This window comes from Salvelinus namaycush, chromosome 40 (assembly GCF_016432855.1).
Source record: "Salvelinus namaycush isolate Seneca chromosome 40, SaNama_1.0, whole genome shotgun sequence".
Taxonomy (NCBI): Eukaryota; Metazoa; Chordata; class Actinopteri; order Salmoniformes; family Salmonidae; genus Salvelinus; species Salvelinus namaycush.
In genome coordinates, this window is record NC_052346.1 from 12,044,511 (window position 1) to 12,072,489 (window position 27,979).

Genomic DNA, 27,979 nt, shown 5'->3' on the forward strand with positions numbered 1-27,979 from the left:
ATTTATGTTTTCATATGTTTGCCACACCTCTCTGGAAATCCTTCACTGGCTGTTTCATGCTCTTCTTCACATCAATGTCCGTGGCGGTTTCAGCCGAAACCTCGGCCATTCATCATAATGAAAGCAGCTTGTACTGCGATTCATGACAGTCCGTGACATGACCACTTTGATGAAAGACGATCTACAAGAGACCTTTGACCTTTCACAGACACGTTCTGGATTGGTTAGTGCTATCCGGGATCCTTGGGACATCCCTACACTAAGTCCTAACCTGCTAGGAAATAAAAAAGAACGCCAACTCTGTACAGATTGCAAGCACATTGTGAATTACATTAAGTGTGTGTTGAGAATGTACAGAGATGCTTTAGATTAACCACCTGGCTGCTCAACTTAATGTCAAAATCATGTCATCAGTTATCAGGAAAAGGTGAATTGATGTCCTTGCCAAACCCCTTTTCAATGTACTGTACAGGTGTACATGCACCACACGATATGTACATCCCACTGGGAAAAGACGTCAGATCACCACCTTGTCATCAAGCATGAATTCAACTTGAAATGAACCAAACCGTGAAACATTATAGTTGATCGATGGTTGAATTGAACTGAGCAGAGATCATTTTGGGCTGATCAGCACCATATAATAAGTTACAGCGAGATCCACACCATGTTTTATTTGTCTCACCATGAAAGGGGGAGGTATCTGAACCAGATTTGAGCAGGACTATTTCTCACAATGGCATTTTTGAGTGGCAGCTCACCTCTGATTGCATTCTGCCTCCAGGTTTGGAATACTGTGGGCTATAAAAAAAAACACGCTGTCACCACCAAGTGCACAGCTGGAGCAGAGCTGCATGATTCTCTTTCTGGCGGCCAGAAGTCTGGCGGCCAGGGATATGGGTTTGGATTTTCACTACCTTTGCATGAGCTCTGTATTCCAGATTTGGTTTCACACAGTGGACTTAATCAAAAGTTTAAAAAAATATTTTCCTATTTAAAAATGACAAGGTGAACGGGGTATTGTGAACTGAAACTGGTTGTTGGAGTGCTAAATTCTCTGGAGGAGCAGCTACAGCTATTCTTTTAAATATTTTATAGTCTTGCCTCACCCCCTGCAGCTGCAGCCAAAGACTAGTGCATTCACATGAATGTGAATCATGGCAAACTGTGCTAGCAAGGTGCGCTGCCTAGAGCCCTAGAAGTAAATCTATACCAGTCTCCTTCCGAAAGGCTCTGCTTTGTTCTGTGGGTGAGGCTTCCGGAAGCCATTATCCCCAGAATGACAGGTGAATATGGGAATTTACCCTGGTTCACCAGTGAATAATAGTAAAAGTTACAAGGCAACAAGCAAGAATGGACAAAGGCCCATAAAAAAAAATATATATATATATATATATATATATGATTTTTGTTATTACAGCCCAGATGTGCCATCCCATATTTATAAAAACAAAAACTATTATAAAAAATAACATTTCACCCCCACAGCTTAGCCCTGCCCCACGAGAGCTCCCTGCCCCACCCCTCTCCAAACATGGAGTGGCTGTGAGTGAAAAGGGGCTGGTTCTGCCTCTACTGTTATTCACTGTGTCTGTGTGAGGATGGTTGCAACTAAAGAGCCCTCAGGGAACCCAGTGTGAGCCAGAGCGCAGCCCTCCACAGACCCTCCCCTCACTGCTGCCGTACAGCAGACATCCTACCTGACCTGACCAGCTCCCATCCTGCAGACTGGACAACATCACCACCACAGGAGCAGGACAATATGCGGAGTCTAAGTGGAACTTAACCTGAACAACACCTGAAACAGTCTTTTTCCCTATAATTCTCTCTTTCGCTCACGTTCACCTTACCCTGTCCTGAACACTGTACTGAGCTGAGTATATTGGAGACCTGAGCCTGCAGCACTGTATCGTGAGTATGTGCAGGATCAAGTTAAAATGATACAGGTTATGGGTTTCAGTCAATGGTGGACTTTTGCACCTCTGTGTTGGTGTGCAGATGTTCATGTGAGTTTCTACCTGAACACAAAATGAATCTCTCTCTCTCTCATTCAGGAGGAGAACAGGTGGTGATGTTCCCCTCTCTGTACTGGTTCTTGCTGCTGTGTAGACTCCACAGTCTCTGGGCTCAGGATGACTATGATGAGAGAACCGGGGACAGGAGAGGCAAGAACAAACTACTGACAACCAACGTCATACCCAAGAATGGCCAATGTAAGAGTTAAAAAAGTGTTTATTAGTTTGAAAGGAGAGACACAGAAAAGCTTTTCTGAGACATAGTGTTGGCTAGAATTGGTAGGATATCTTCACTTCAGAAAATACATAGGTAAAGCTTCCATCACTGAAAAAATGTGTGGCTACAAGAAAAACTTGCAATCATCTCATTTTAAAGAGTCTTTGGCAGAAGATGGGACCCACTTAAAAAATGATTATATCTCACAGCCAGGTTTAGAAACCCATCCATCTCAGTGGCAACTGTTCTGTTCCTTGAACAGAACAAGAGCTATGTATCCCCGGGCATATTCTCTCGGACACGTTTCTTTGAACATAAATGTGATTTATTCCCGGTTTATATTGGATCTGTGCCCTAGCTTCTTTAAAAATATTGTAGGTTAGGATGCCTCGTGTGAGTCGTGTCTCCTAGAGCCTTTTAGATATCAGACAGGAATCAGGAACATCAGTTCACAGTTCAAGTCATGGCGCCCCTCCAAGCTTCACTTCCACCTTGATCAATAAATCATATCAGACCTTTTCTGGGTTCAATCTTCTCTCTGGGTCATTAAGGTTCAGTATCTCAGAACTTAACCTTCTGACTTGTGGTCAGTTGCTGGCCAATGTTGGTCTTGAGAAAGTAACTAGTTTGACCCAGGTCTGATCTCCTGTTTTGAAATGGTAGTGACCCCATCTCTGTGAACCATGTAATGTAGCTAGCTAATGTTGTACCCGGTATGTACATGATGATTGAACAGATGAATTAACTTTCTTTGTTGTTGGTGGTGGACATGAGAAAATATCCAGTTTTACCCATATCGGATCTCCTGCTTTGAAATGGGATTGACCCCAGCTCTGCCCTCTGCCAACCAAAGACTGACAAATTAGCAGTACCTCTTGTGTAATGGTAAATTAACAATTGGTTAATCCTTTTTTCATGTTCTCAGCACTTTTGAACGAGGGCTGTGGCCTGGAGCTGGCCTTCCTGGTGGACAGCTCGGAGAGCGCCAAGGACAACCACGCCCAGGAGAAGATGTTCGCCACAGATGTGGTTGAACGCCTGCAGGAGGTCAAGCTCCAGATGGGCCGGGCTCTCAGCTCGCGAGCCGCCCTCCTGCAGTTCAGCAGCCATGTGATCATTGAGCAGACCTTCAAGCAGTGGAGGGGGGTGGCTAACTTCAAGGCTCGCATCGCGCCCATCAGATACATCGGCCACGGCACCTACACCACCTATGCCATCACCAACCTTACCAAGATCTACATGGAGGAGTCAGGGCCGGGGAGCATCAGGGTGGCCATACTGCTGACGGACGGCATCCCCCACCCCAGAAACCCAGACATCTTCTCCGCCGTGGCTGACGCCAAAAACCAGGGCGTGAAGTTCTTCATGGTGGGCATCACGCCCGCAGCCAATGACGCCTCCAACGTGGCACAGCTTCGCCAGCTGGCCAGCTCCCCAGCCAATCGCTACCTACATAACCTTCAGGACAGGGGCATCGTGGACAAGGTCATCAAAGAGATCGTAAGTGCAACGTCATCACGTTTCATCATCTGGTTCAGGTGGTGGTTTGTTGAGATGTAAATTCAGTCCACATTTTTTAGGTGTCTAGAGAAGAAGTCTCTGTGGTTTGCTGCATGTGTCTCATGGCTGTATAACTGCTGACGGTAGAGCATTTTAAATCTGTGTGGACTCCTCCCTCTTGGGAATTAGCATCCACCATCAGAAGGACAAATCAGGCTTTGTCAAAACCGCGCCATAGTTTGCTCATCACTCTTTGGATATTACCATGTTTACAACAAGCTGGGCCTTGACAATGTGTTGAGAAGAAATGGATGCAAATATATTTGGATTACACAATATTATGTAGGTTTACTCATGTCAAGACTCGCATGCTTTTTCTTTGTCGGTTGGAAAGGACTCATGTATATTTAGTGTTTAAGCATTCAGTTTAGGACTGAGAATAATTTATATACTTTTTGGGGGCATCCTGTGTGGTTTCAACTCACTGCACCTGCTAAGTTGTCATAGTTCCTGGTGATTTGCCCCCCCTCTGTCATCACAGACACAGTACCTTTATGATCATACTGTTATCGCTCTAGCACCTTGTTTAGTCTTCACTTGACATGGGGAAATGCAGACATCACTATTTTTGACTGTGTCCCCTGGCTGGTGTTCCTTAGGCATTTTGTTGGAAACCATTCTGGTGTTTGAAACTATTTTAACCACATTCTTTTTAACTGAAACATCAGGTGTAAGTATTAAGGGAAATTAACCCATTGATGTCTCTCCAAGAAGACTAATTAGGGCATGAAACAGTACAGTAGGTCTGGAGACACAATATGAGTTCAGGACCTGTTTAACTATAAAATCAGTTCTACGTTAAAACTCTTTGTGGAAAAGGAGTAGGAAGGAAGCTCAGCAAGATCATGCATGGCTGAGTAGCTCTATGAGTCTCATGCACACCACTCGACTTCTAAACCAATTGTTGACGCAGGTGTTAGACATAACATGATCAAGAAAATCTGATCATCAAATCCACATTAACCAGCAGCACTTGCATTAGTTACGCGCTCTACTGCTAGATCCTTATGGACTGGTTCGAGTTGCATTCGGGTACCCAATAGCACCCAGTCCAGACAGAGGCTTTCATCCTGTTTCAGGCAGCATCTGTATGTCATAAGACTGTCTGTCCCATTAGCTTGTCTTTTATCTCTTGTATGCTTCTGTCTCCGGCTGGTTCAGCTCCAATCCGCTCACAGTAAGAATAAGCAGACCTTCTGTGGTGGCGTCAGGTGCTTCTCTGCAAGCGGAAATATACTTTGGCTGCTCCGAGACATTTTATTGACCATTGCATGTGGTTTATGTTTGTTTTTGTGGAATTTCAACCATTCTCCCACCATAAAGAATGTGGCTGGCTTGCATGTCCAGACAGAAAAAGCAATAGCAAGTTTTGGGCAACAGGAGAAGTTTTGTACCAGTGTTTTTTTGGATTAGGCCTCCAGCTGACAGGATCAGGGGCTGGCGGTTGTAGTAGACTTGTACGGTGAGGTGGAGGCAGAGGTTGAGATGGACTAAGAACTAGGTCACACAGCTGAGTTTAGAGAGCCCTGGGAAAACTTAGCACTCCCGCCTAAACTTTCCTGAAATGAGCAACTTTAACAGGTTAAATGCCCAACCCCATATCACTGGGATAATCCAAAATGCACCTAAACAGGTATTTCAGCAATCAACATTAAAATAACCAGTCTACAAACAATCTGCATTGGTGTAGCCTACACATCAGTGATACAATGTAACTTTAAACTCTAATAAACATTGTTAAACATTAAAGCTTGGCTACTTGTGTTTGATATTCTGTATAACAATATGAGAGATGTCTAGCAGTAGGAATTTGATTGAAATAGCAAGCAACACGAATAAACATAAGCAATCTGTGTTTGTGGCCAAAACTAGGGAAATGAACCCCTGGGCAAAAACTGGTTGAATCAAATTTGTTTCCACATCATTTTAACAATACAATTCAACGTGATGACATTGAATTAGCATGAAAAACTGATTGGATTTTTAAAAAAAGTCATCAACATGAGGGGAATGCATTTTTTACACCCAACTTTTAACCTAAATCCAGTGACATTTGTTGATTTAACATTGAATTCACACTAGTTGACATCTGTCACATAGTATAAATGATTGGAGACAGGCAAAGGAATTCATAATAAGGGAGGGGGGGGGGGTTTAAAACTCCACCCAAAAAGACTACATGCCATGAAAAGGTATGGGGACAAAGCCCAAAACAAACAGGTATATAAAATACAGGGATGTAACCCAAACAAAAGAGCAGGTTAAACCTCTAATAAATAGACAGGATGAGACCTGTAATAACAATACATGAGACCCATAATAACAAGTACACAATACACACAGCCCGAAAGCCAAAACTACACCACACATGTACTCACAAGACCAATGGACATGGGAACAATAACCCACAACACAGTGGTGAATAGAGGGCACATATATACAATTACTAATCAGGAGGGAATTGTAATCAGGTGTGCGTAATGAGACAGTTCAGTGACGCCTAGAGGCCGGTGACGTAGGCCTGCACAGAATGAGCAGCAGTACCGGGGGAATCCGTGACAATCTCAACCAAACTTAAATCAAAACTAGAGGTATGTCTGCACCAAGTGGGGAGAGGAATGTCCTGACTTTGTTCAACAATCACTTTCTCGCCATGAGATATGTGTAGAATAAATATGAAGTGGACTAAATTTTGACCAATGATTTGTTTTTCTCATTTCACAGACAGAGTTGGCTGATGAGGGGGTAAGTCCCAGTTATCTAGACCTACTAATCTTAAAATACTGCAGCCTTTTCACACATTAGTCAATGAACTCCCCTCTTTAGGAGTCTGAACTCCTGTCTGACCCCCTATGTTGTGTCCCTGTGGTTTAAGTGTCCTCTGGCCCCGAATTGTACGTGTGACAAGGGAGAGAGGGGACCCATTGGCCTCCAGGTAAGTGTCTGAACATGACCAGCATCACCCTCAAGCTCCCCTCGACATCAATACATTGAGATCACAGCCCCCTTTGAACTGAACATCCTGTAGTAGGCGATTACTTCCAATTTGATGGACTGTACAGTACCAACACACAAAGCCTGCCTTGATGCTTACACGTGAGATAATTGAGGGGCTTTGGTAGGCTTTAGTGATTTGTGTGGTTAGAGGCGATTCATATCTGCTTCCCTGAAGCAGTGATAGTGTAGCAAATGCTTAACATTCCCTACTTCACTTTATGATCAGCAAGCTGGTACAGATATTGGGAAAATCTTCAGAATTCTGCTGTTGTAGGTTACATAAAAATGTATGTTTCCAGGATATCTAATAAGGATGCATTCGTATTTTTGGAGACAAAGGCAGTCACGATATCCTCACCAGTAAATAGGTCATTGTAGTCGTTTTACCTAACTGACCATTACTACTGTAGACTGTTCCCTTGGTGACCAGACATTGTAGAGTATCATAATCTAGAGGGTCAAAACCAGGAATCCCCACTGGATGTACTTTGATGTACTTTAGTATTAGGGCCTGTACACAGTAATCACCGCCATTATCCTTCAACAGCCCAAAAGAGCAGTTTCTCAAACCAGAAGCAGCTGCCACACACTGATCAGATGCTGTTGAGGAGTACACACACACACCACAAATGAGATGTTTCTCTCCATACCATGCTGATGTGATTTCCCTTCCCTCCACAGGGCAAGAAGGGGAATTCTGGAGATGATGGGAACCCAGGTGTTAAAGGATCAAAGGTATTGGTGATTTGCTTTGCCTGTGTGTGTCTCTTCCAATTAGTCTGTCATTCTGTTTTCAAAACCTTACTTCTCTCTTTCTTACAGGGTGAGAGCGGACTCAGTGGACTTCCTGGTCAAGATGGGGAAGAGGTCAGTACAGAGGGCATACCCAAAACACCTGCTGTTATATTATTAGATGAATGTACACAGCTATTGAAACAGACTTCAACAACTCAGCATTGCTAACTATAAAGACAAGGATTCTGTTCTGCGGTCTGTGACAATGTTTTGATCACTGTCTCCTCGCTAATCAAGATTGTGTTGTTTCTACTCAGGGCAAGCCGGGCTACAAAGGAGAGCAGGTAGAGTATGAATCTCCAGATCAATATCCCTCCTGGGTGTCTTAGTATTTAGTAAATATGACACAATGTACCTATCTCATTTTCCTTGTAGGGGGAGAGAGGAGAATGTGGCACGCCTGGAACCAAAGGAGACAGGGTACAGTGTCTTTTTATTTAGTTTTTGTCATCAAATGTTTTTTTATTTAGTCAAATTAAGTTACAACTCCCCTGCCCTCATCCCAATCGCACCCCTACCAAGGACCTAAGGCAGGGGTGTCAAACATATGGCATGCGGGCTGGATCCGGCCCGCGACGGGGTCCAATCCTGCCCTTGGGTGGTTTGAGTAATTCAAAAAAGATATTTAAACTATGAACTAAATGAGTTTGACACCCCTGACCTAAGGGACCATTGGGTCAAAGTGTCTTCTTTAGCTCCATGAATGCGAGCTGCAGTGTATTTTTGTTTAATGGTATTTTATGTGTTTAGCTTTAGTGTCAGTACATACCCGTCTGTTTATACTTTAGCCAACTTTTTGTGTTGCTGGCTAGTTTTTGTTTGTCTGGGCTATGATGTTGCACTGATGAATGCAGACAGTGTGAAACCCATACTACTATGTGTTGACTGTGCCTCCTGTTTGTTTGTCATGTTTTGACATGAACTGACTGACCCCCTCCTTCTCCAGGGGCCTGAGGGGCCAGTTGGCATCAGGGGAAACAGAGGGCTACAGGTAAGCCTCTGTTCTAGAATCCTTTGTGTCGGCCATCTTTGTTAAGACTGTCACAAGCTAGGTAGTTTCAATGGTTATTCACTGACAGACCCCAGTTTACTATATAAGTAAAACATGTCCTTCAAGCTGTCCTCTAAGTTTAAAACTCAATTGTGTTTGTATACCTGTCCATTTGTAGACTACTTTATTCTGTCTTCTCACAGGGGTTACCTGGTCCAAATGGCGATGTCGGGCCTGAGGGTCTCATGGGGAAAAAGGTGAGTTTTACTTCATACCCAATACCTTTCATTAACAGTGTCATTCACAGAAAGCCATTAGTTAGATGAACCACATCTGCCCATAGGATGGAAGAGAAAGCAACTACTTTGTGACTGACTAACTGACTGACTGACTGGTCTGGCTTACGTGCCAGAATTTCCCCCACTCCTTAGTTTCAACCCATTGATCAAATGTGACCTTCTATCTCAAATCCATACGGATAACTAATAAACTAGATCATAGTTTATTGGCTGGACTACATCAGTTCTGTCTGGGTGTATGGAATCTGGTTTGGATCAGATCTGACACCAAGTCCAGACCGAGACCAGAAGATAGTCATTTTGTCAAATCACCACCATAATAAGAGTGTTTCTCTGTTCATATTTCAGAACAACATATGGATTCTTTCGACATTCAGAATAGTGGAAAAATGCATGCTGAGGAAAAATAGAGCCACTCTACAAATTATTACAGTGGGGAAGAATATGCCTTCTATAACTTCAAAGAATGGCTAAGGATTTATAAAATCATCATTATAATTATATAATTATATTATTATTTTCAATGATGTTCTGATTTAATCTCTTCAGTTTTTGTTGGAAAGGAGAGGGTTAAAACTGAAGTGAAGAAAACAACATCCAATCACGATTTTTATTTTGCTGGTCTCTGGGGAGATCAATCTAGCTAACTAAGTCAGCCATTGGCTAGGCCATCAGAAGCGAGATAGAAGGCATCTGCCATTAAACTGTAATTTGGCAACATTTTGGAATGACAGTGGAATCAACCAATCACATTTTGATTTAATGTGTGAGACCGTTTTTTACAAAAGCCTTCTTGAATGCCAAGAGGTTACTGTGCAATAGCGAGCTGTAGTTTTCCCAAGGTCTAGCTAGCTTTTGTTGTAGGCTAGTTTGCAGCAGCAGGTGTTATCGAAGAAGATGTTGTTGCTAATTTGTTAGCTTCCCCCTTTTCAATAATAACTTTAACAAGAAGTTATGTTTCAAATTATCGTCATCTGGTGAGTGGAATTGTTGTTTTATTGCAGCGCGCTTGTTGTTGTTAGCCATCTCTTTGAAAATAACTTATGTGTATGAAACATTGTTGCATTTGAACTTTAGTTTACCAGTTACTTTGTGTGCTAAACTTCAAATGTTTTTGCAATGGGAAGTAATTTTGATTGGGAAATGTTGTGTTTTTGTATGCTTATGATTGGGACCTACTGGCTTATTATGTCTGAGTTTATGGACTGCTTATCCTTTAACATCATGCTGTGTGTGATTTGTCTTTCCATCGGCCCTATGCAGTGGTGCAGTGGTACCTGGAGAAGCAGGTATACTCTAATTTTGCCAAAGAGTGGAAAGGAAAGGCACCCTGTGTGAAAAATCCTATGTTTTCCTACGTTTTTTTTAATGAGTTTTCCTATAGGTTTTTCAGATTTTCACTCTCAAAATCACATTTGTTTTGTATAGAAAAAATATTAAAATGTTATGTTCTAAGTCCACAACAATGCTTAAACCAGATCATATCTGGGTGGGCCTGGCCAGTAGCAGTGGGTGGGAAAAATCACTGAGCAAGCCAAGCCAGTAAAAAAGCCAAATTACAACCTATGTTGTGATAATTGCCTTGTTTGCTCTATAACCCATTCATTCATGCGCCACCAAGATATACAATAAGGTTGTGACAACAAAAAGACAAGTCACACAGTGGTGGCATAAATTCAGCTACACACATGTTTGTTTCATCACAAAACCAGAGAGCAACATCTGTCCAGTGTAGTCCAGAAAGCTAATATTGCATACAAACAGTTATATCACCTGCAGCATGGTCAAGCAAGTTAATGTTTTGACAGTTTACTAAACAGCTACTGATTTAGAACCACAAAGTTACCGCAAGTCAGCACAAAGACCACAGGAGCCCTGTCTCCGCTATTCCAGCACCATTTCAACTTAAACATTTAAACATCATCAAATCAACAAGGCTATATATGCTTAGTTTAATATACTGAAAACAAATGTAAGGATACCAAAAGCAATTTAGTCCAATCAATGTTGCTAAATATCATGTGGCTGTCCCTGGTTCTGAATTTCGTGTGTGTGTGTGCATTTTCTTTTGCACTCACACTAGTTGAACACCAATGCCATCCTCCTCTCTTTCATGTTGGCAAAACGGTCTATGGCTCTGTCATACAGTACACTTTTAGTTTTTGCTGTCATATGCTACCTAGCAAAAATGCTTGCTAGCCTGACCTCCTTGCATGGGCAACAATGAACCAGCTAAGTTTTCTAGCTAGTTAATGTGAGCCTACTAGGCTACATCTAGTCTACATATTGAACTTCAATCATCTCAGGCCTGTGGGAACAACATATTAATTTATGGTTAGATCAGAATCGCCATCATAATCATTGGCCTGTGCAGACAATTAATTCAAAACCACAAGTCCAAATCCCCATCTTCATCCATGGCTTGCCAAAGGGCAGATTTAGCAATCTAGCTACTGCAGGACATCAACATAGGCAGACCAGAAACAGACATGTTTTTCTGAAAATGACTATTGCAAAGGAAGTGATTTGATTAGTCTGAAGCGAAATTCAAACTGGCCTCCTTTTGGGGGGCGTTTTGCTGAGTTCAAACGCTTGCTGGCATCAATCAAATGGTACGGCGGCAACATGTTATACTCTTTTGGTCCAGACAGAATCAGATACATGAGCTACACATACTGAGACGGAGGGGCACTGTTTCCCTTTCTTGGATGATTTCTCCGGTGAGACTCAGCCACTTGTGAATTGACTGAAAATTATGAAAACACAGAGAGAGACGAAAGATACATGATTTTATCATTTAAATGTTTTTATTTGTCAAATATTTAGGGAAGCCTGGCTTCCCTTGGCAAACATGATTACACACCACTTGGCCTGGCAGGTCCTGGCTCCCCAGCGGGTGGGACTATGTCCACCCAGGCCCACCCATGCCTACGCCCCAGATGCAAACAGCACATGATGACAATTGCGCATCACAAATGGCCTACTAACCAACACTTCGGACCAAACTTGGTTTGCAAACCTAACGTTTCCTTAGTTAGCATTTACTGGTAGATATAAGTTGAAACGTCTTTCCTACCCTCCCGGTTACCGAGAAAGAAACTGAAGATCTCGTACAACACTGTGTACTACTCCCCTCACAAAACAGCGCTAACTGGCTCAAACCAGAATAGAAAGAGGAGTGGGAGGCCCATGTGCACAACTACTCAAGAGGACAAGGACATTAGTGTTTAGTTTGAGAAACAGACGCCTCACAAGTCCTCAACTGGCAGCTTCATTAAATATTACCCACAAAACACCAGTTTCAACATCAACTGTGAAGAGGCGACTCCGGAATGCTGGCCTTCTAGGCAGAGTTCCTCTGTCCAGTGTCTGTGTTCTTTTGCCCATCTTAGTATTTTCTTTTTATTGGCCAGTTTGAGATATGGCTTCTTTTTTTAAAAACTCTGCATAGTAGGCCAGCATCCTGGAGTCACCTCTTCACTGTTGGAGTTGAGACTGGTGTTTTGAGGGAGTAGTACACAGCGTTGTACGAGATCTTCAGTTTCTTGGCAATTTCTTGCATGGAATAGCCTTCATTTCTCATAACAAGAATAGACTGATGAGTTTCAGAAGAAAGATCTTTGTTTCTGGCCATTTTGAGCTTGTTATCAAACCCACAAATGCTGATGCTCCAGATACTAAACTTGTCTAAACAAGGCCAATTTTATTGCTTCTTTAATCAGGACAACAGTTTTCAGCTGTGCTAACATAATTGCAAAAGGGTTTTCTACTCATCAATTAGCCTTTTAAAATGATAAACTTGGATTGGCTAACACAACGTGCCATTGGAACACAGGAGTGATGGTTGCTGATAATGGGCCTCTGTACACCTATTTAGATATTCCATAAAACATCTGCCGTTTCCAGCTACAGTAGTCATTTACAACATTAACAATATCTACACTGTATTTCTGATCAATTTGATGTTATTGTAATGGACAAAAAAATTGCTTTTCTTTCAAAAACAAGGACATTTCTAAATGACCCCAAACTTTTGAACGGTAGTGTGTGTGTGTGTGTATGTATATATATATACACTGCTCAAAAAAATAAAGGGAACACTTAAACAACACAATGTAACTCCAAGTCAATCACACTTCTGTGAAATCAAACTGTCCACTTAGGAAGCAACACTGATTGACAATAAATTTCACATGCTGATGTGCAAATGGAATAGACAAAAGGTGGAAATTATAGGCAATTAGCAAGACACCCCCAATAAAGGAGTAATTCTGCAGGTGGTGACCACAGACCACTTCTCATTCCTATGCTTCCTGGCTGATGTTTTGGTCACTTTTGAATGCTGGCGGTGCTCTCACTCTAGTGGTAGCATGAGACGGAGTCTACAACCCACACAAGTGGCTCAGGTAGTGCAGCTCATCCAGGATGGCACATCAATGCGAGCTGTGGCAAGAAGGTTTGCTGTGTCTGTCAGCGTAGTAACCAGAGCATGGAGGCGCTACCAGGAGACAGGCCAGTACATCAGGAGACGTGGAGGAGGCCGTAGGAGGGCAACAACCCAGCAGCAGGACCGCTACCTCCACCTTTGAGCAGGAGGAGCACTGTCAGAGCCCTGCAAAATGACCTCCAGCAGGCCACAGACGGCGCTGGGCAGACGGACGGCTCAGACGGCGCTGGGCAGACGGACGGCTCAGACGGCGCTGGGCAGACGGACGGCTCAGACGGCGCTGGGCAGACGGACGGCTCAGACGGCGCTGGGCAGAAGGACGGCTCAGACGGCGCTGGGCAGACGGACGGCTCAGACGGCGCTGGGCAGACGGACGGCTCAGACGGCGCTGGGCAGACGGACGGCTCAGACGGCGCTGGGCAGACGGACGGCTCAGACGGCGCTGGGCAGACGGACGGCTCAGACGGCGCTGGGCAGACGGACGGCTCAGACGGCGCTGGGCAGACGGACGGCTCAGACGGCGCTGGGCAGAAGGACGGCTCAGACGGCGCTGGGCAGAAGGACGGCTCAGACGGCGCTGGGCAGACGGACGGCTCAGACGGCGCTGGGCAGAAGGACGGCTCAGACGGCGCTGGGCAGAAGGACGGCTCAGACGGCGCTGGGCAGACGGACGGCTCAGACGGCGCTGGGCAGGCGGGCGGCTCAGACGGCGCTGGGCAGGCGGGCGGCTCAGACGGCGCTGGGCAGACGAGCAGTGCAGACGGCGTTGAGCAGACGAGCAGTGCAGGCGGGGTTGGGCAGACGGCCGACTCTGACCTGCTGAGGCGCACAGTAGGCCTGGTGCGTGGTGCCGGAACTGGTGGCACCGGACTGGAGACACGCACCTCAAGGCTAGTGCGGGGAGCAGGAACAGGGCACACTGGTTTCTCAAAGCGCACTATAGGCCTGGTGCGTGGTGCCGGAACTGGTGGTACCGGACTGAGGGCACGCACCTCAGGGCGAGTGCGGGGAGAAGGAACAGTGCGTACAGGGCTCTGGAGACGCACAGGAGGCTTGGTGCGTGGTGCCGGAACTGGTGGTACTGGGCTGGGGCGGGAAGGTGGCGCCGGATATACCGGACCGTGCAGGCGTACTGTCTCCCTTGAGCACCAAGCCTGCCCAACCTTACCTGGTTGAATGCTCCCCGTAGCCCGTCCAGTGCGGGGAGGTGGAATAACCCGCACTGGGCTGTGTTGGCGAACCGGGGACACCATGCGTAAGGTTGGTGCCATGTACACCGGCCCGAGGAGACGTACTGGAGGCCAGATATGTAGAGCTGGCTTCATGGCACTTGGCTCAATGCTCAATCTAGCCCGGCCAGTGCGGGGAGGTGGAATAACCCGCACCGGGCTATGCACACGTACAGGAGACACCGTGCGCTCTTCCGCATAACACGGCGTCTGCCCGTACTCCCGCTCTCCACGGTAAGCATGGGAAGTGGGCGCAGGTCTCCTACCTGACTTCGCCACACTATCCTTTAGCCCCCCCCCCCCCCCCCAATACATTTTTGGGGTTTCTTCACGGGCTTCTTACCGCGTCGTCGTGCTAACCTCATTCGCCGGTATCCCTCTGCACATTGCTCCATCGAATCCCAGGCGGGCTCCGGCACTCTCCCTGGGTCAACCGACCACCTGTCTATTTCCTCCCAAGTGGTGTAACCCAGATACGGCTCCTGCTGCCGAGCTAGCTCCTCGAAACGCCGCCTCTCTGCTTTTGCTGCCTCCAGCTCTGCTTTGGGGCGGCGATACTCCTCTGGCTCTGCCCAGGGTCCTTTTCCGTCCAGCTCGTCCTCCCATGTCCATTTCTCCTGGTCCCGCTGCTGCTGCTACTGCCACTGCTGCCCGTTGCTACGCTGCTTGGTCCGAGATTGGTGGGTGGTTCTGTAACGGCAGCCTTCCCTCTCTTCACTAAAAGAGGGGGTGAAACAGGGATCGGACCAACACGCAGCGTAGCCAGTGCTCAACATGTTTAATTAAACAAAAAACAGTGAACACTTACAACGAACAAAAATAACAAAGTGTGGCAAACCGAAACAGTCCTATCTGGTGCAGACCACAGAGACAGGAAACAACCACCCACAATCCCCAACACAAAACAAGCCACCTATATATGATTCTCAATCAGGGACAACGATTGACAGCTGTCTCTGATTGAGAACCATATTAGGCTGGACACAGAAACAGACAAACTAGACACACAACATAGAATTCCCACCCAGCTCACGTCCTGACCAACACTAAACAAGCAAAACACATAAGAACTATGGTCAGGACGTGACAGTATCGAGTACTACGCTGGTATCAGTCCCACTGAGTAGACTGACTAGCTCTGGTCCAGTGTGTTCCGTGCGGGTTGCCGATGCTGAGCCTTCTGCAAGCCGCACGTCACGCCCTGGACCAGAGCTACTGACAGACAGATTCAAGTGTGGCCCAAAAGCAGATGGCAGACGATTGACCAAGTATGTGTACATTCATGTTTTGAATGGGATACATTACTTGCTAAGTATCATCAGTCATTGCACGAACGCCACAGAAACTTTGATGGATTTGTAATCATGTTATTATCTTGTCAGTTTGTTTTTCAAACTTCTCTCAGCAACACTCCTGCCAAGTCTGACATATGCCCACACTCAGTCAGGCAGTCAGAGGCTTAATTGTTTTGAAAGAATGTTCATGTTGCTTGTTTGACTGCCATCCAAGATCAAATGAATGGCAGACTAATGTCTGACATTTAGCTTCCCACGACATGTTGGAAAGAGAACAGAAAGAAATGTGCGGTATGTAGACTATCATTCTTCTCGCACTGCTATTAGAATGCCATACATAATTATTGGAACAGTGAAGCATGTTGTCTTCTTTTGGCTCTATACTCCAAAGGTTTGGATTTGAAATCAAACAATGATTATGAAGTTGAAGTGCAGACTGTCAGCTTTAAATTTAGGGTATTTTCCCTCATATTGGGTGAACCGTTTCGAAATTACAGCACTTTAAGTACATAGTCCCCCCATTTCACTTATGTGTAATAAATGTTAAGGATATGGTCCCATATTCATAGCACACAATGACTACATCAAGCTTGTAGCTCTACACATTTGTTGAATGCATTTGCTCTTTGTTTTGGTTGTGTTTCAGATTATTTTGAGCCCCCAAAAAACGAATGCTAAATAATGTATTGTGTAATTTTGGAGTCACTTTTATTTCTAAACACTTACACGTTAATGCGGAAGCTACCATGATTACGGATCATCCTGAGTGAATCATCAATAATGATGAGTGAGAAAGACTCACAAATATCATACCCCCAAGACATGCTAACCTTTCACCATAACAATAGCAGGGAAGGTTCGCATTTTTGGGGGGGTATGATATTTGTGTGTCTAACTTTCTCATGGGGGAACTATGTACAAAAAGTGCTGTAAATTCTAAACAATTCACCTGATATGGATGAAAATACCTTCAAATTAAAGCTGACAGTGCACTTTAACCTCACAGTCATTGTTTGATTTCAAATCCAGACTTTTGGAGCATAGAGCCATAAGAGAAAAAAATGATTCACTGTCCCAATAATTACGGAGGGCACTGTGTTTGAATAATGGCTTTTAACAATAGTGATTTGACTATGAGGGAATTCTCCAGGAGTTTCAGAACACCTAGTGCTAGCCTGAACCCCCAGTAGAATTTGATTGATGGAAGATGTGTGAGGGGGAAAAAAGTTAAGGTTTGAGGTCAGTGTGTGTGATTTGTTTGGTGTGTGGTGCTGTGTGTGTGTGGTGAGGTAATGGCTGGGTTAGTGATGGAGATGGTTAGAGATAAGAGGAATTCAAAGGAAATTGTCACCTCATTCAAAGAGTTCTGCTCTTGTTGGCCCATGGTGGAGGCAAAGGAGGGAGAGACAGAGTTATGAATTGCTGTTGTGCCAAACACTTTTCGATATGAATATCCTGTATACTGAAGTGTGTCTGTTCCTGCATGGTTACGTGTGTGTGTGTTTTATAGGGTGAGCGGGGACTTTCTGGGCCACCTGGAATCCAAGGAGAAACTGGGATCGGGCTTCCTGGACCCAAGGTATCACTCCATCATCCCATTGTTTGAAAAATTAAATTTTCCCCCAACCACCTGTTGTATCTCACCTCGCGGGTGTTCAACTCTCTCTGCAGGGTGATGTGGGGTTCCAGGGGCGACTGGGGCCTCCAGGACCACCTGGCTTAGGGGAACCTGGACTACCGGTGAGTTAGCACGACCACAATGTACACATACTTGACCACAATGTATGCATGCATTTATGAATACTCATAAATGACTCAGTGAAATGGGTGTTCATGTAGCTGTGTACGGATTCTATGGTTATTCAAGTCTGTTCACCATTGGTTGATTTGTTTGTTTGTGTTTCACAGGGGACTCAAGGGCCACAGGGCGTCCAAGGAGAGAAGGGTCCTATAGGAGAAGGCTTCGCCGGGCCAAAGGTATGACTGAGCGTCTGCAGAGATGTGTCCCGGTCTGGGCTCCAGATCTGTGGCTGTAAAACCAGCAACATCACATGGATGATGGTTGCAGGAGAAGACACAGCACTGTAAAAGTCCATCTGAATTACACCTCTATTTGGTATCACAGTGTCCAAACAATGGATCTATAGATCAGTGATTTCTTCTTCTTGTTCTACTACGGAGTAACTTCCAGCATGCAGGGTGTCGAAGTTCAGAGTTCAAATGGACGTCAGGTGAACCCATACAGCCCCTGGGCCCTGGGCTGGGAAACACCCAGAAGCTATCCAGAATCCCTGTAGAACATGAAAGGAGTGAGTCATTCAACTGAGACCAGAAGGAAGAAATGAGTCCATCTGCTTTTCACTTGGTTGCTCAGGCACACATGGGCTACATCTGCCCAAACCAGACCTCTCTCTTTCTCCCTGCTCTAACATATCCTCTGAACTCAAGTGTTACCAGGATACGGCTATTTGAATTGCAGTGAGTGTCTTGCCTTCAAAGATATTATGTTATACTGTAGCCTACGCCCTTGTTGGGACTTGTAAGAGAATGGTTGTAAATGCAACAATGCAAACATGCCATTCCTTTAGAGAGAGAGCTGCGTTACGGTAATGCCAGTTTTATATAGATATATATTGCCTACTTCGCGCCAAGGAAAACATTAGGCTTCCAGTGGCAGGTGAGGTAACACAGATACACAATTGTTTTGATCATTCCTGAACGGTCTGGGTAAACAACGCTTGATTACGTTTTGGGAACGCACTTAAGTAACATCATGCCAAATGTAATCTCTGTTTAGCGAAGTCGCAACTTCGACTCATAATAGTCCAGTCAACTGACTGAAGAGACGTATCCTTTATTGCATTATTCCATTGATACCTCAGTCCACTCAAAGATCCTATCATTAGAGATATTTATCTGGCAGTTTACCCTGGAGAGAGTGACGGTGTAAGTTTCCACCAGTCATCTAGAAGCTTCTACTATTAGAGATGGCCTCGAGGCTTTTACTTTTCTGCATTGAGACTGACCCCAGACACACAGCTCTGGTTATGAGCAGCAGTGCTCTGTTGCTAGTCACAAGTTCTGACAAGTTCCAGATTCACGAGAGCTGAAAAGATTTTTACTGCTACCCTTGTTGTCATCACCTGCTGGGGTGAAGAAATTGAGGATTATGGGGGATTAATGCGTACATTATATCTAAGCTCCGTTGCAGGTATGTTGCTGGTTTGTCTTTGCAGCTACAGCATTAGCAATACCTAGAGTGTATTCTCCCCAGACCTGAGGTAACCTCTGAGGTAATGGACATGTTTTACACACATCTCTCCCTCACTCTCTCTGCTTCAAATTTGATTATTGTGTCCTTCACAATGTTTATTTATTTTAGTCTTCTATCATTTCAAGTCGGAGCCTGACTCCTGCAGTAACTAAGTACACAGAACCTTCAACGACATTCAGCTGGTCGCTGTGGTTTCCTTCTCCACCAGTGCTGATCTACTATCGCTCGGTGCCAAACCCCTTCGCTGGAATTATGAGAGTAACACTAAACATGTCCTCCGGCATCTCAACATCCGTCAGAACCCGCCTCGACCGCGTGATCTCCCTGGAACGTTCCTTGGAGGTCCAGAGTGGATGCATGCAAGGCTGGGAAGATATCTGAAGAAGTTTCCAGAACCCCTTTCACGTTCCTGTTTAGACTTCCTGTCTCTCACGCAGGAACAGACACAGTAAACGGACGTCCGTTGTCACCTTGCGAACCATCCTCGGCGTGGCCCATGGATAGACGTAAACAGACATTACAACGGAATGCTTGAACCTTTTGCCAAGACGGAAGGAAAAACTCAGTTTAACGTTTTCATAATTTTCCGTTGTTCTTATCAGCCTTGTGGTTGTTGGTTAGCGGGATCATGGTTGTTTTCTTTCTTAGATCAGAATCCTAATCTGAAATCTAAATCTCTCATTGACATCAGTAGATGAAAGTCTGAGTTATGGGCACAGAACTCAAATTGGGATTCTGCCTTCACTGTATGGCTGGTGTGAGTTTATCTCTCTCTGGTGTGAGAGAGACTGAAAAGAATTGTAAAGAGCTGTGTTTGTCCCTCCACAGGGGGACCGGGGTCTGGAGGGCCCAAGGGGGCCCAGAGGACAGCCCGGCGCTGGAATCAAAGGAGACGAGGTACAGTATAGACTATAAAACTAAATCTGGGTGAATGGCCTTCACACAAACACGCAGTGTACTCCAGGAACACATAAAGAGCCTTGGGTAAGGAGTGGTCAGAATCACTGGCGTCTTGGTCTCATTCAGACTGAGGTTATATATGAGGCCCCTATTGAATCTGTGTGGTGATGAATCACACAGGGGTCAAGGCCTGGACGCTGTGCTGTGAGAAAGTTCATGGGTGAAGTAAAGGCTGATGTAAAGGGTTCATGTCAATTGTCTAAAGTGGCCTCCTCTCCTCATCTCTTTGCCTTCATTGAAACTGTTTTTTAAAGGTCTTGACAGGTGGACGGAAAGTCCTGGTTCAGAAGGGTTCCTGTCTTTTGCTTTCACCTAGTCTGAGTTTTCAGATAAAGGGGAGGAGACAAGGAGAGGAAGCTACTTAACACTATTGAGATGCAGCCTCATTCTACGTGAACAACGTGTGTACTATCAGAAATAGAATCACGGTCCCACACTGATTATGGGATATGAATTGATGACTTTATAAACTGGGTGGTTCGAGCCCTCAATGCTGATTGGCTGACAACCGTGATATATCAGACCGTATACCACGGGTATCACAAAACAGTTATTTTTGCTGCTCTAATTACGTTGGTAAACAGATTATAATAGCAATAAGGCACCTCGGGGGTTTGTGATGTATGGCCAATATACCACGGCTAAGGACTGTGTCCAGGCACTCTGCGTTGCGTTGTGCGTAAGAACAGCCCTTAGCCGTGGTATATTGGCCATATACAACACCCCCTTGGGCCTTATTGCTTAATTATACCATTATGAATGAATACCGATAGAATTCCGGTAGCTGATGATCATTCTCACAGATTTAAACGTTAATTGACCTTAAAATGGTGTTTGTTCTTGGCCCGATTAGTCTTGGCAAGTTAAGCCTTGTGGTGAAATTCATCATTGGGATATTGGCAGTGCTTTCATCATATATTGAGGGCAATCCTTCAGCAAGAATGCAGTTAGCTAACATTCTGTGTTTACGCCATGTAACTTTATAGTGTCAACAGAGTTGTTATAAAGTGAGTCAAGCTGGATTTTTTTAGATTATAGATGAGGCATACATGTATTACTGGGTCATTGGCTCTGGAGTTGGTTTACTTTATTGCCTATCAAAATAGTCAATTGTGTGAACATTCTCAATATTTAAAGCAAGGTGACTAGCAGGAGGATTTTTAGCACAGTATTTGTGTTATGTTGACTACTTTCCCTTCATTTAATAACAGTTAATGAAAGGGTGAATATCCAAACCAATATATATGTATGTATATGTACTTTTTGTATATTTATTTCATTCCCTTTTCCTGTAACGCATCCACAAGCTTGTGTTGGTGTAATTATAGCTATGATGCCAACAACGTTTCTCTTTGTGACCCTCAGGGTGGCTTTGGCACTCCAGGTTTTCCAGGGCCTGTCGGCCTGCCAGGGCTGGGCATTCAGGGGGAGAAGGTACGTAGGCCCACCTATTCATTATTACAGGTTTCACCAAGTATCACCCATACATAGTTTATGGATTACTGTCCTAATGTGACTACTTTGTGCTTCCTGTCCTACCAGGGTATAGAGGGGCCTCGGGGGCCACCAGGGGGCAGGGGCCCACAAGGAGATGGCTATCCAGGGCCCAAGGTTTGTGTTTAAATGCTTCTTCCTTGACTTTACTTTTGGATCAATTGTGGTTATGGTATGTTTAGGCTATCGCTAATGCTAATGACTGTGTATGGGTGCTCCTCTCATCCACAGGGTGACCAGGGCTTACCAGGGGAGCTAGGTTCAACAGGAGAGAGAGGGGCTGGTGAACCTGGGGCAAAGGTGAGTCCTCCTCCAATGGAAACGCAATGTGTAGTTTGTCCTCGTTGTGGTGTCACATTTGGATATGTAGTCGATGTGAGACAGACAACCAACGATCTCTCTTCAGGGTGAGCCAGGAGCGTCAGGATTGGCTGGTTTTCCTGGCCTCCCAGGAGAGGATGGGGCCCCGGGACAGAAGGTATTTCATCTTCCGCCATCTCTCCGGCACCATAGGTTGATACTGTACCTCTTTGAATGTGACCATTGGATTCATATGCTTTGTTTGTGTTTGTCTATATAGGGTGAACAAGGTGTTGGTGGTCTGAGGGGGCCAGAGGGAGCTGCGGGGATTGGCACTCAGGGTGAGAAGGTAAGAAGATTCCCAGGTTTTCTCCTCACATTGCTGCTTCAAGATTTTCATCTTCATTAATCTGGACAGCTGTGGTATTCTGAGGTTGGTTTACTGTGCTGTATCTTTGACGAATGATGTCTCTCCACATAGGGAGACCAGGGCCAGAGGGGCATTCGGGGCTTGGGTGGACCTCCTGGAATCGCTGGGCCCTCTGGAGCAAAGGTGAGGACATTGTCCTCAATTATCATCAGTCAACACTCTGTGCTGTAGTGTAATGTGGTCACACTGCGATCTTTGACTTCTGACCTCTTCCAGGGGGAGCCTGGGACACCAGGTCGACTGGGTATGCCAGGACATCCAGGGCGGGGCATCACAGGACCTAAGGTAACAGCCCTCTGTCCCAAAATGCCAATAATTCACCATGTAGATGAGGTTTATGCCATATAACCATGTTATAACTGTCTCTTAACCATATAACTCTATCTCAGGGTGATCTTGGCCCACCTGGTCCATCTGGACCGTTAGGGGAGACAGGCTACGGGCTGCCTGGTCCTAAGGTGAGACACACTATGTCACACTATTAGAATAATAGGGAATAATTCATCGGATTTATAATCAGCGTAATTCATTGATGTACTGATATTTATTTACTTGAATCTTGATGTACTTTTATTTTCTCACAAACTTTTAGGGTGATCGTGGAGGTCCTGGTCCGTCTGGTCCATTTGGGCCCAAAGGCTATGGTTATCCTGGCCCTATGGTGAGCAACACTGCTGCTTATTCATGTGTTGCTATTGCATGAGTTGTACCAGTGTTGATCCCAGTGTTTACCTGTGGTTTGTAGGGAACTCCTGGTCTACCGGGGCTTCCTGGTGAACCAGGCCTGGAGGGGCTGGGCATCCCTGGACCAAAGGTAAAGATATGGTTCCGTGTGAGGGTGTCGGATCTGGGTTATTTTGGATAGTGACAACAGCCCTGGGTGAACAGAAGACCTCAATTAGCAGAGGACATCATGATATCCGTGTGTTTTCTCCCATTTAGGGCGATATTGGCTTCAGGGGCTTGCCAGGTTTAGCAGGCCCCCCCGGCGAGGGGCTACAAGGTCTACCGGTATGTATTGTAGTCTGACATGAAGAAGCTAATCTGCTAAACAGTTGGCAAAGAATCAATCCCAGCTCTGATGCGAAACCGATTTAGCCTTGTTCAGCGCCATCATAAACCCACTGACTCATGGTGATCGCTACTAGTATTACCTCATGCTGAGGCAGACTCCACATTTCAGATCCACCTTGTACGTGTGAACACGTATCCCCAGGGACCTTGTATTCAAAGGCTGCGATAATCAGCGTTTCATTCTTACAGGACATATATCATTTTCACACACTTCCAAGAACATGTGAATATATCCCAACATAAGGGTCTAATGAGAACCATTAGGGCCAGGGTGCCTATAACCAACACAATACCCAGAGCCGGCAGTCTAGCTTGTAATATATCATCCAGGTTTCTCTCCAGGCTTTAAATCTCCTATAGCCCCAGAAGCCCTAGGGAGCGGGCAGACCTGAGGGTTGAGGTAGCCCTGTCCGTCACATCAGTAGGTCTGGTCTCCTACAGTAAGCTTGCTAATGTGTGTCAGACTATGAACCGTAAAGCCAGAGACACTCAAGCTGTGAAATTGCCTGCTCGTGAAACGGCTTCCCTGTGACATCAGGTCACTTTTTAAGTCTAGGTTTGTTAGGTTTGTTAAGTGAAAAGTGACGGGTTTGTCCCTTGTTTTAGCTTATTTTGCGTGACTAGCTAGGTTTGACACGGGTAGTGCAGTGTGGTTGGGCTGTGTTGTGTTGTGCTGACACTTTTTAATTGCTACTGTACATATGGTTATAACTTCTGCTCATTTCTAGGGTGGCATTGGACGACCGGGCACACCAGGGCCAACGGGGCCCCCTGGGCAGGGTATTCAGGGCCCAAAGGTAGGTCTAGTAATTCGAACTAAGCAAGCAAATAAACATTTTCTTGTTTCTTTAAAATGTTGAGTTGAGCATGACAAATCTTCTCTGTATTTTGTGGACCCTTTCAGGGCGAGGCAGGGTCTCAGGGCGTGACGGGCCCTCGGGGGCCACCAGGGGAAGGATTCCCAGGGGCCAAGGTGATGACAGACACAGTGGTTTGAAGCATATGGCAGTGTATTTGAACTTTTGTGACCTTTGATCTTGTGTTATCTTGCTCTATGACAGGGTGACCGTGGCTCTGGAGGGGAGAGGGGCCTGAAGGGGGTCAAAGGTGATTTGGGTGACCGTGGAGTTCCTGGCCAATCAGTGAGTCATGTCATAGGTCGCTTTTATAATCAGGGCGATTCATTTGATAACAGGGATACATGCTGTAATAAACAATTAACTGCAATCAGAATAGAAACTGATCAGACCAATGTTTTACTGCTTCCTTTTAGGGCACACCAGGATTCAAAGGCGACATGGGCATCTCAGTAAGTTCTCAGTCTTTAGCCGTCTTTTGAGTTCACATTAGTCTTTTTTTATTCCATTTAGTCACCATGTCAATCCGGATTTTGACCCACAGAGAGAAGTGATCATTACATTGATCAAGGAGATTTGTGGTAAATAAAACATTTATTTGTTGTGCTTGTGTAGTATAATTTAACATTGATTGCAACATACAGTAGGCCTTTGTTGAGAGTGCATTAGAAAACTTCCTTTCTACGTCCAATCGTATACCTCTGCGTTGTTTCCAGGTTGCGGAATCAAATGCAAGGAGCGGCCCATGGAGCTGGTGTTCGTCATTGACAGCTCGGAGAGCGTTGGGCCGGAGAACTTTGAGATCATCAAGGACTTTGTGGCAGCCCTGGTGGACCGCGTGACGGTGGGCCGCAACGCCACCCGCATCGGCTTGGTCCTCTACAGCCTGGAGGTCAAGCTAGAGTTCAACCTGGCGCGCTACATGACCAAGCAGGACGTCAAACAGGCCATACGAAATATCCCTTATATAGGTGAGGGCACCCACACGGGCACCGCCATCCGCAAGGCCACCCAGGATGCCTTCTACAGCTCTCGCAAGGGGGTCAGTAAAGTGGCTATAGTTATTACGGACGGACAGACGGATAAGCGGGAGCCGGTGAAGCTGGATATTGCGGTGCGGGAGGCGCACGCAGCCAACATCGAGATGTACGCATTGGGGATCGTGAATACGTCTGACCCCACGCAGTCCGAGTTCCTGAGGGAGCTCAACCTGATTGCGTCAGACCCTGATAGTGAACACATGTACCTCATTGATGACTTCAACACGCTGCCAGGTAAGGCAAAACGCCAAGGTTGGTGTTACATTCAGTTGGTTTTGGTTTATCGTGTTGGTGTAGTCATCAGTGATTCCTCACGAAACCCAAACAAAAAAGACCATGATATTTGGGATTATCACTCAATATAATCCATAGAATAGTCCTTTGCAGGAAAGATTGTTGACATATATTTGACATTTCTATCTAAAAGCATAAATGAGAAATATTTATAACATTTTGGCCTTACCCAGGCCTCCTTTAAGACACCATAGTGTTTCATCTGTAGGTGGTGTCATATGACGCTTTAGGTCATTACACTGTTAGCTGAATGTTGAATGGCCCTGGTATATTTGTCCTCCAGAGTTGTTCCTGGTCAGCTGACACAGTGAAGAAAAACTCCTGCCCCTACGTTAGCAGTTGGTCTACTGTTATTATACGGTGTAGTCTGTAAATTTACCTAATGTACCAAGTTAACTGCATCAAGTTGCCGCGAAGTCTCCAAGGCTAATACCGGTACAATGCGATTCATCACTTGTTCCGTCATCACAACTCCTGTTACTCTGTCGCTCTCTCTCAGCTCTGGAGTCCAAGCTTGTCAGCAAGTTCTGTGAAGACGAGAACGGTGGTCCGATATACAACCGTGTCACCAATGGATACAGGAACGGGAAGAACAGGAACTATGGCAACGGGAACTATGGCATTGGCTATGGGACCACCAACCAGGGGGACTTCAACAACGGGAGGCGAACAGTCACCACTACCAGCACTCAAAGTCAGGGTGGCAGGGTAGACCTAACCCAGCCTATCAACCCTGGCACTGCCACAGTACAGGTCTTTACAGCACATTAACAAACATTTAGCAGAGGCACTAGCCAGAAAACAACCTACTGTCAATGTATAGTTGACCTGACTTGCATGCTCCATTGAACTAATGAAAACACTGTCTCCTCTTAGTCTATTGTACATTATCTCACTATAGTAACACTGTCTCCTCTTAGCCTACTGTACATTATCTCACTATAGTAACACTGGGCTTGTTACTCTGTTTCAGGCTTTAAACTGTGTATTTGTGTTTTGTTACTAATTGACAATAGGGTAAGGACTTTGTTGGTCCTTATATTCTTCCTTGTGTGTTTTCTATTCCTCCGGCTCCAGATGGAGCAGCGTAAGGGAGGCCAGGATGGAGGTATTTACACCTCAGATTGGGAGACTGGTCACGGGGACGTTCCCACGTTGAACCGCAACACGTCCTCCTCCTCCAGGGAATCCTCATCTTCAAATATAAGAGGGTCCTCTTCATCATCATCATCATCAGGAACGTCATCTTCATCCTCAGGGTCCTCAGGCTCTGTCCAGTTAGTGCCTGCACCACGACCCAAACTTCCCAAAGGTATGTTGTACCCACTGCCAACAACAGTTGAGAGTTGTGCTATATCTGTGTAGTCATGGCAGTCTACCCTGTGTCTGATTCATATGAGCCGTTCAGATTACTACAAAGCCTGTCGAAATCAATTACTGAATGATTCCAACTGAAATTTACCCTAATTTTGTTGATGCTTTAGCTATATCTGCCAATGAACAGAATCAGTATACTAGTGTGCCATGGCCCCTACATCCTTATATATGTCTATTTATTTAGTGGGCCTTCACTAACAATCTTCTTTCTGTGTTCTGCCCGGTCAGAGTTTGTGCCTCTGGACCCTCGCTGTGCACTGGTCCTAGACCAGGGCCCATGTCGGGATTACAAAATGCGCTGGTACTACGACAAGCAGGCCAACGCATGCGCCCAGTTCTGGTACGGAGCCTGTGAGGGGAACCAGAACCGCTTCGACACAGAGGAGGAGTGCAAGAGGACATGTGTGCAAGAACGAGCCGGTATTGTATAGCTCATCTTTCAATGATCTTTGGTTTCAGTTGAATATTCATCAAGTATGGGTTTTGTGTGAATGTTGTCATGTGGTTTCTTCACAACAGGCTGAGAAGACATATGTCGTTGTCTCGCTCAATTCAGTCTTTAAACTGATGTTCCATGGCACCGTGTACTTCACAATGGAAGAAGGTCAAGTCATGACACTATGTTGTACCTATTGAATAAATTCTCCTTTGACACTCCCTAGTTCCTCTCTCCTACCCTTGACCAAAAACTCTACGCACTTATTATAAATATTCCTAAACTAATTCCAGTGACTGATTTGAGCTTTTTTGATTTTTTACCGCCAATCTCTGTATAATGTTTCCTTAAAGGTCCAATGCAGCCGTTTTTATCTCTATCAAATCATTTCTGGGTAACAATTAAGTACCTTACTGTGGTTTGGAACTCTCTTTCGTATTGGTCTATTAACTAATTTACCGCCTGGTGATGTCACCATGGAAGGCCAAAACTCCAACCCACCAAAACAGTCTGAAATTTCACAGTCATTTTTCAACCTTATAGTGTGGACATGTATATATAAAACACGTTTTTGACTGCACTGGGCCTTTAACTTAAC

General features: G+C 45.2%; 1 protein-coding gene across 1 annotated transcript; it reads left to right on the plus strand.

Annotated features, from left to right (window-relative positions):
* Positions 1-1,601: 1,601 nt before the first annotated feature.
* LOC120033217 (collagen alpha-1(XXVIII) chain-like) lies at positions 1,602-27,460 on the plus strand. Its single transcript, XM_038979499.1, has 35 exons — positions 1,602-1,636; positions 2,110-2,213; positions 3,158-3,732; positions 6,517-6,537; positions 6,668-6,727; positions 7,471-7,524; positions 7,612-7,656; positions 7,842-7,868; positions 7,960-8,004; positions 8,531-8,575; positions 8,779-8,832; positions 17,356-17,424; positions 17,517-17,585; positions 17,754-17,822; positions 19,948-20,016; positions 21,445-21,513; positions 21,622-21,690; positions 21,805-21,873; positions 21,980-22,051; positions 22,154-22,222; positions 22,355-22,426; positions 22,520-22,588; positions 22,693-22,761; positions 22,896-22,964; positions 23,049-23,117; positions 23,246-23,314; positions 24,106-24,174; positions 24,282-24,350; positions 24,439-24,519; positions 24,651-24,686; positions 24,779-24,815; positions 24,951-25,508; positions 26,068-26,315; positions 26,646-26,880; positions 27,174-27,460. The coding sequence occupies exons 1-35, from the start codon at positions 1,602-1,604 to the stop codon at positions 27,374-27,376; spliced, it is 3,642 nt and encodes a 1,213-aa protein (XP_038835427.1). The 3' UTR covers positions 27,377-27,460.
* The last annotated feature ends 519 nt before the right edge of the window (positions 27,461-27,979 follow it).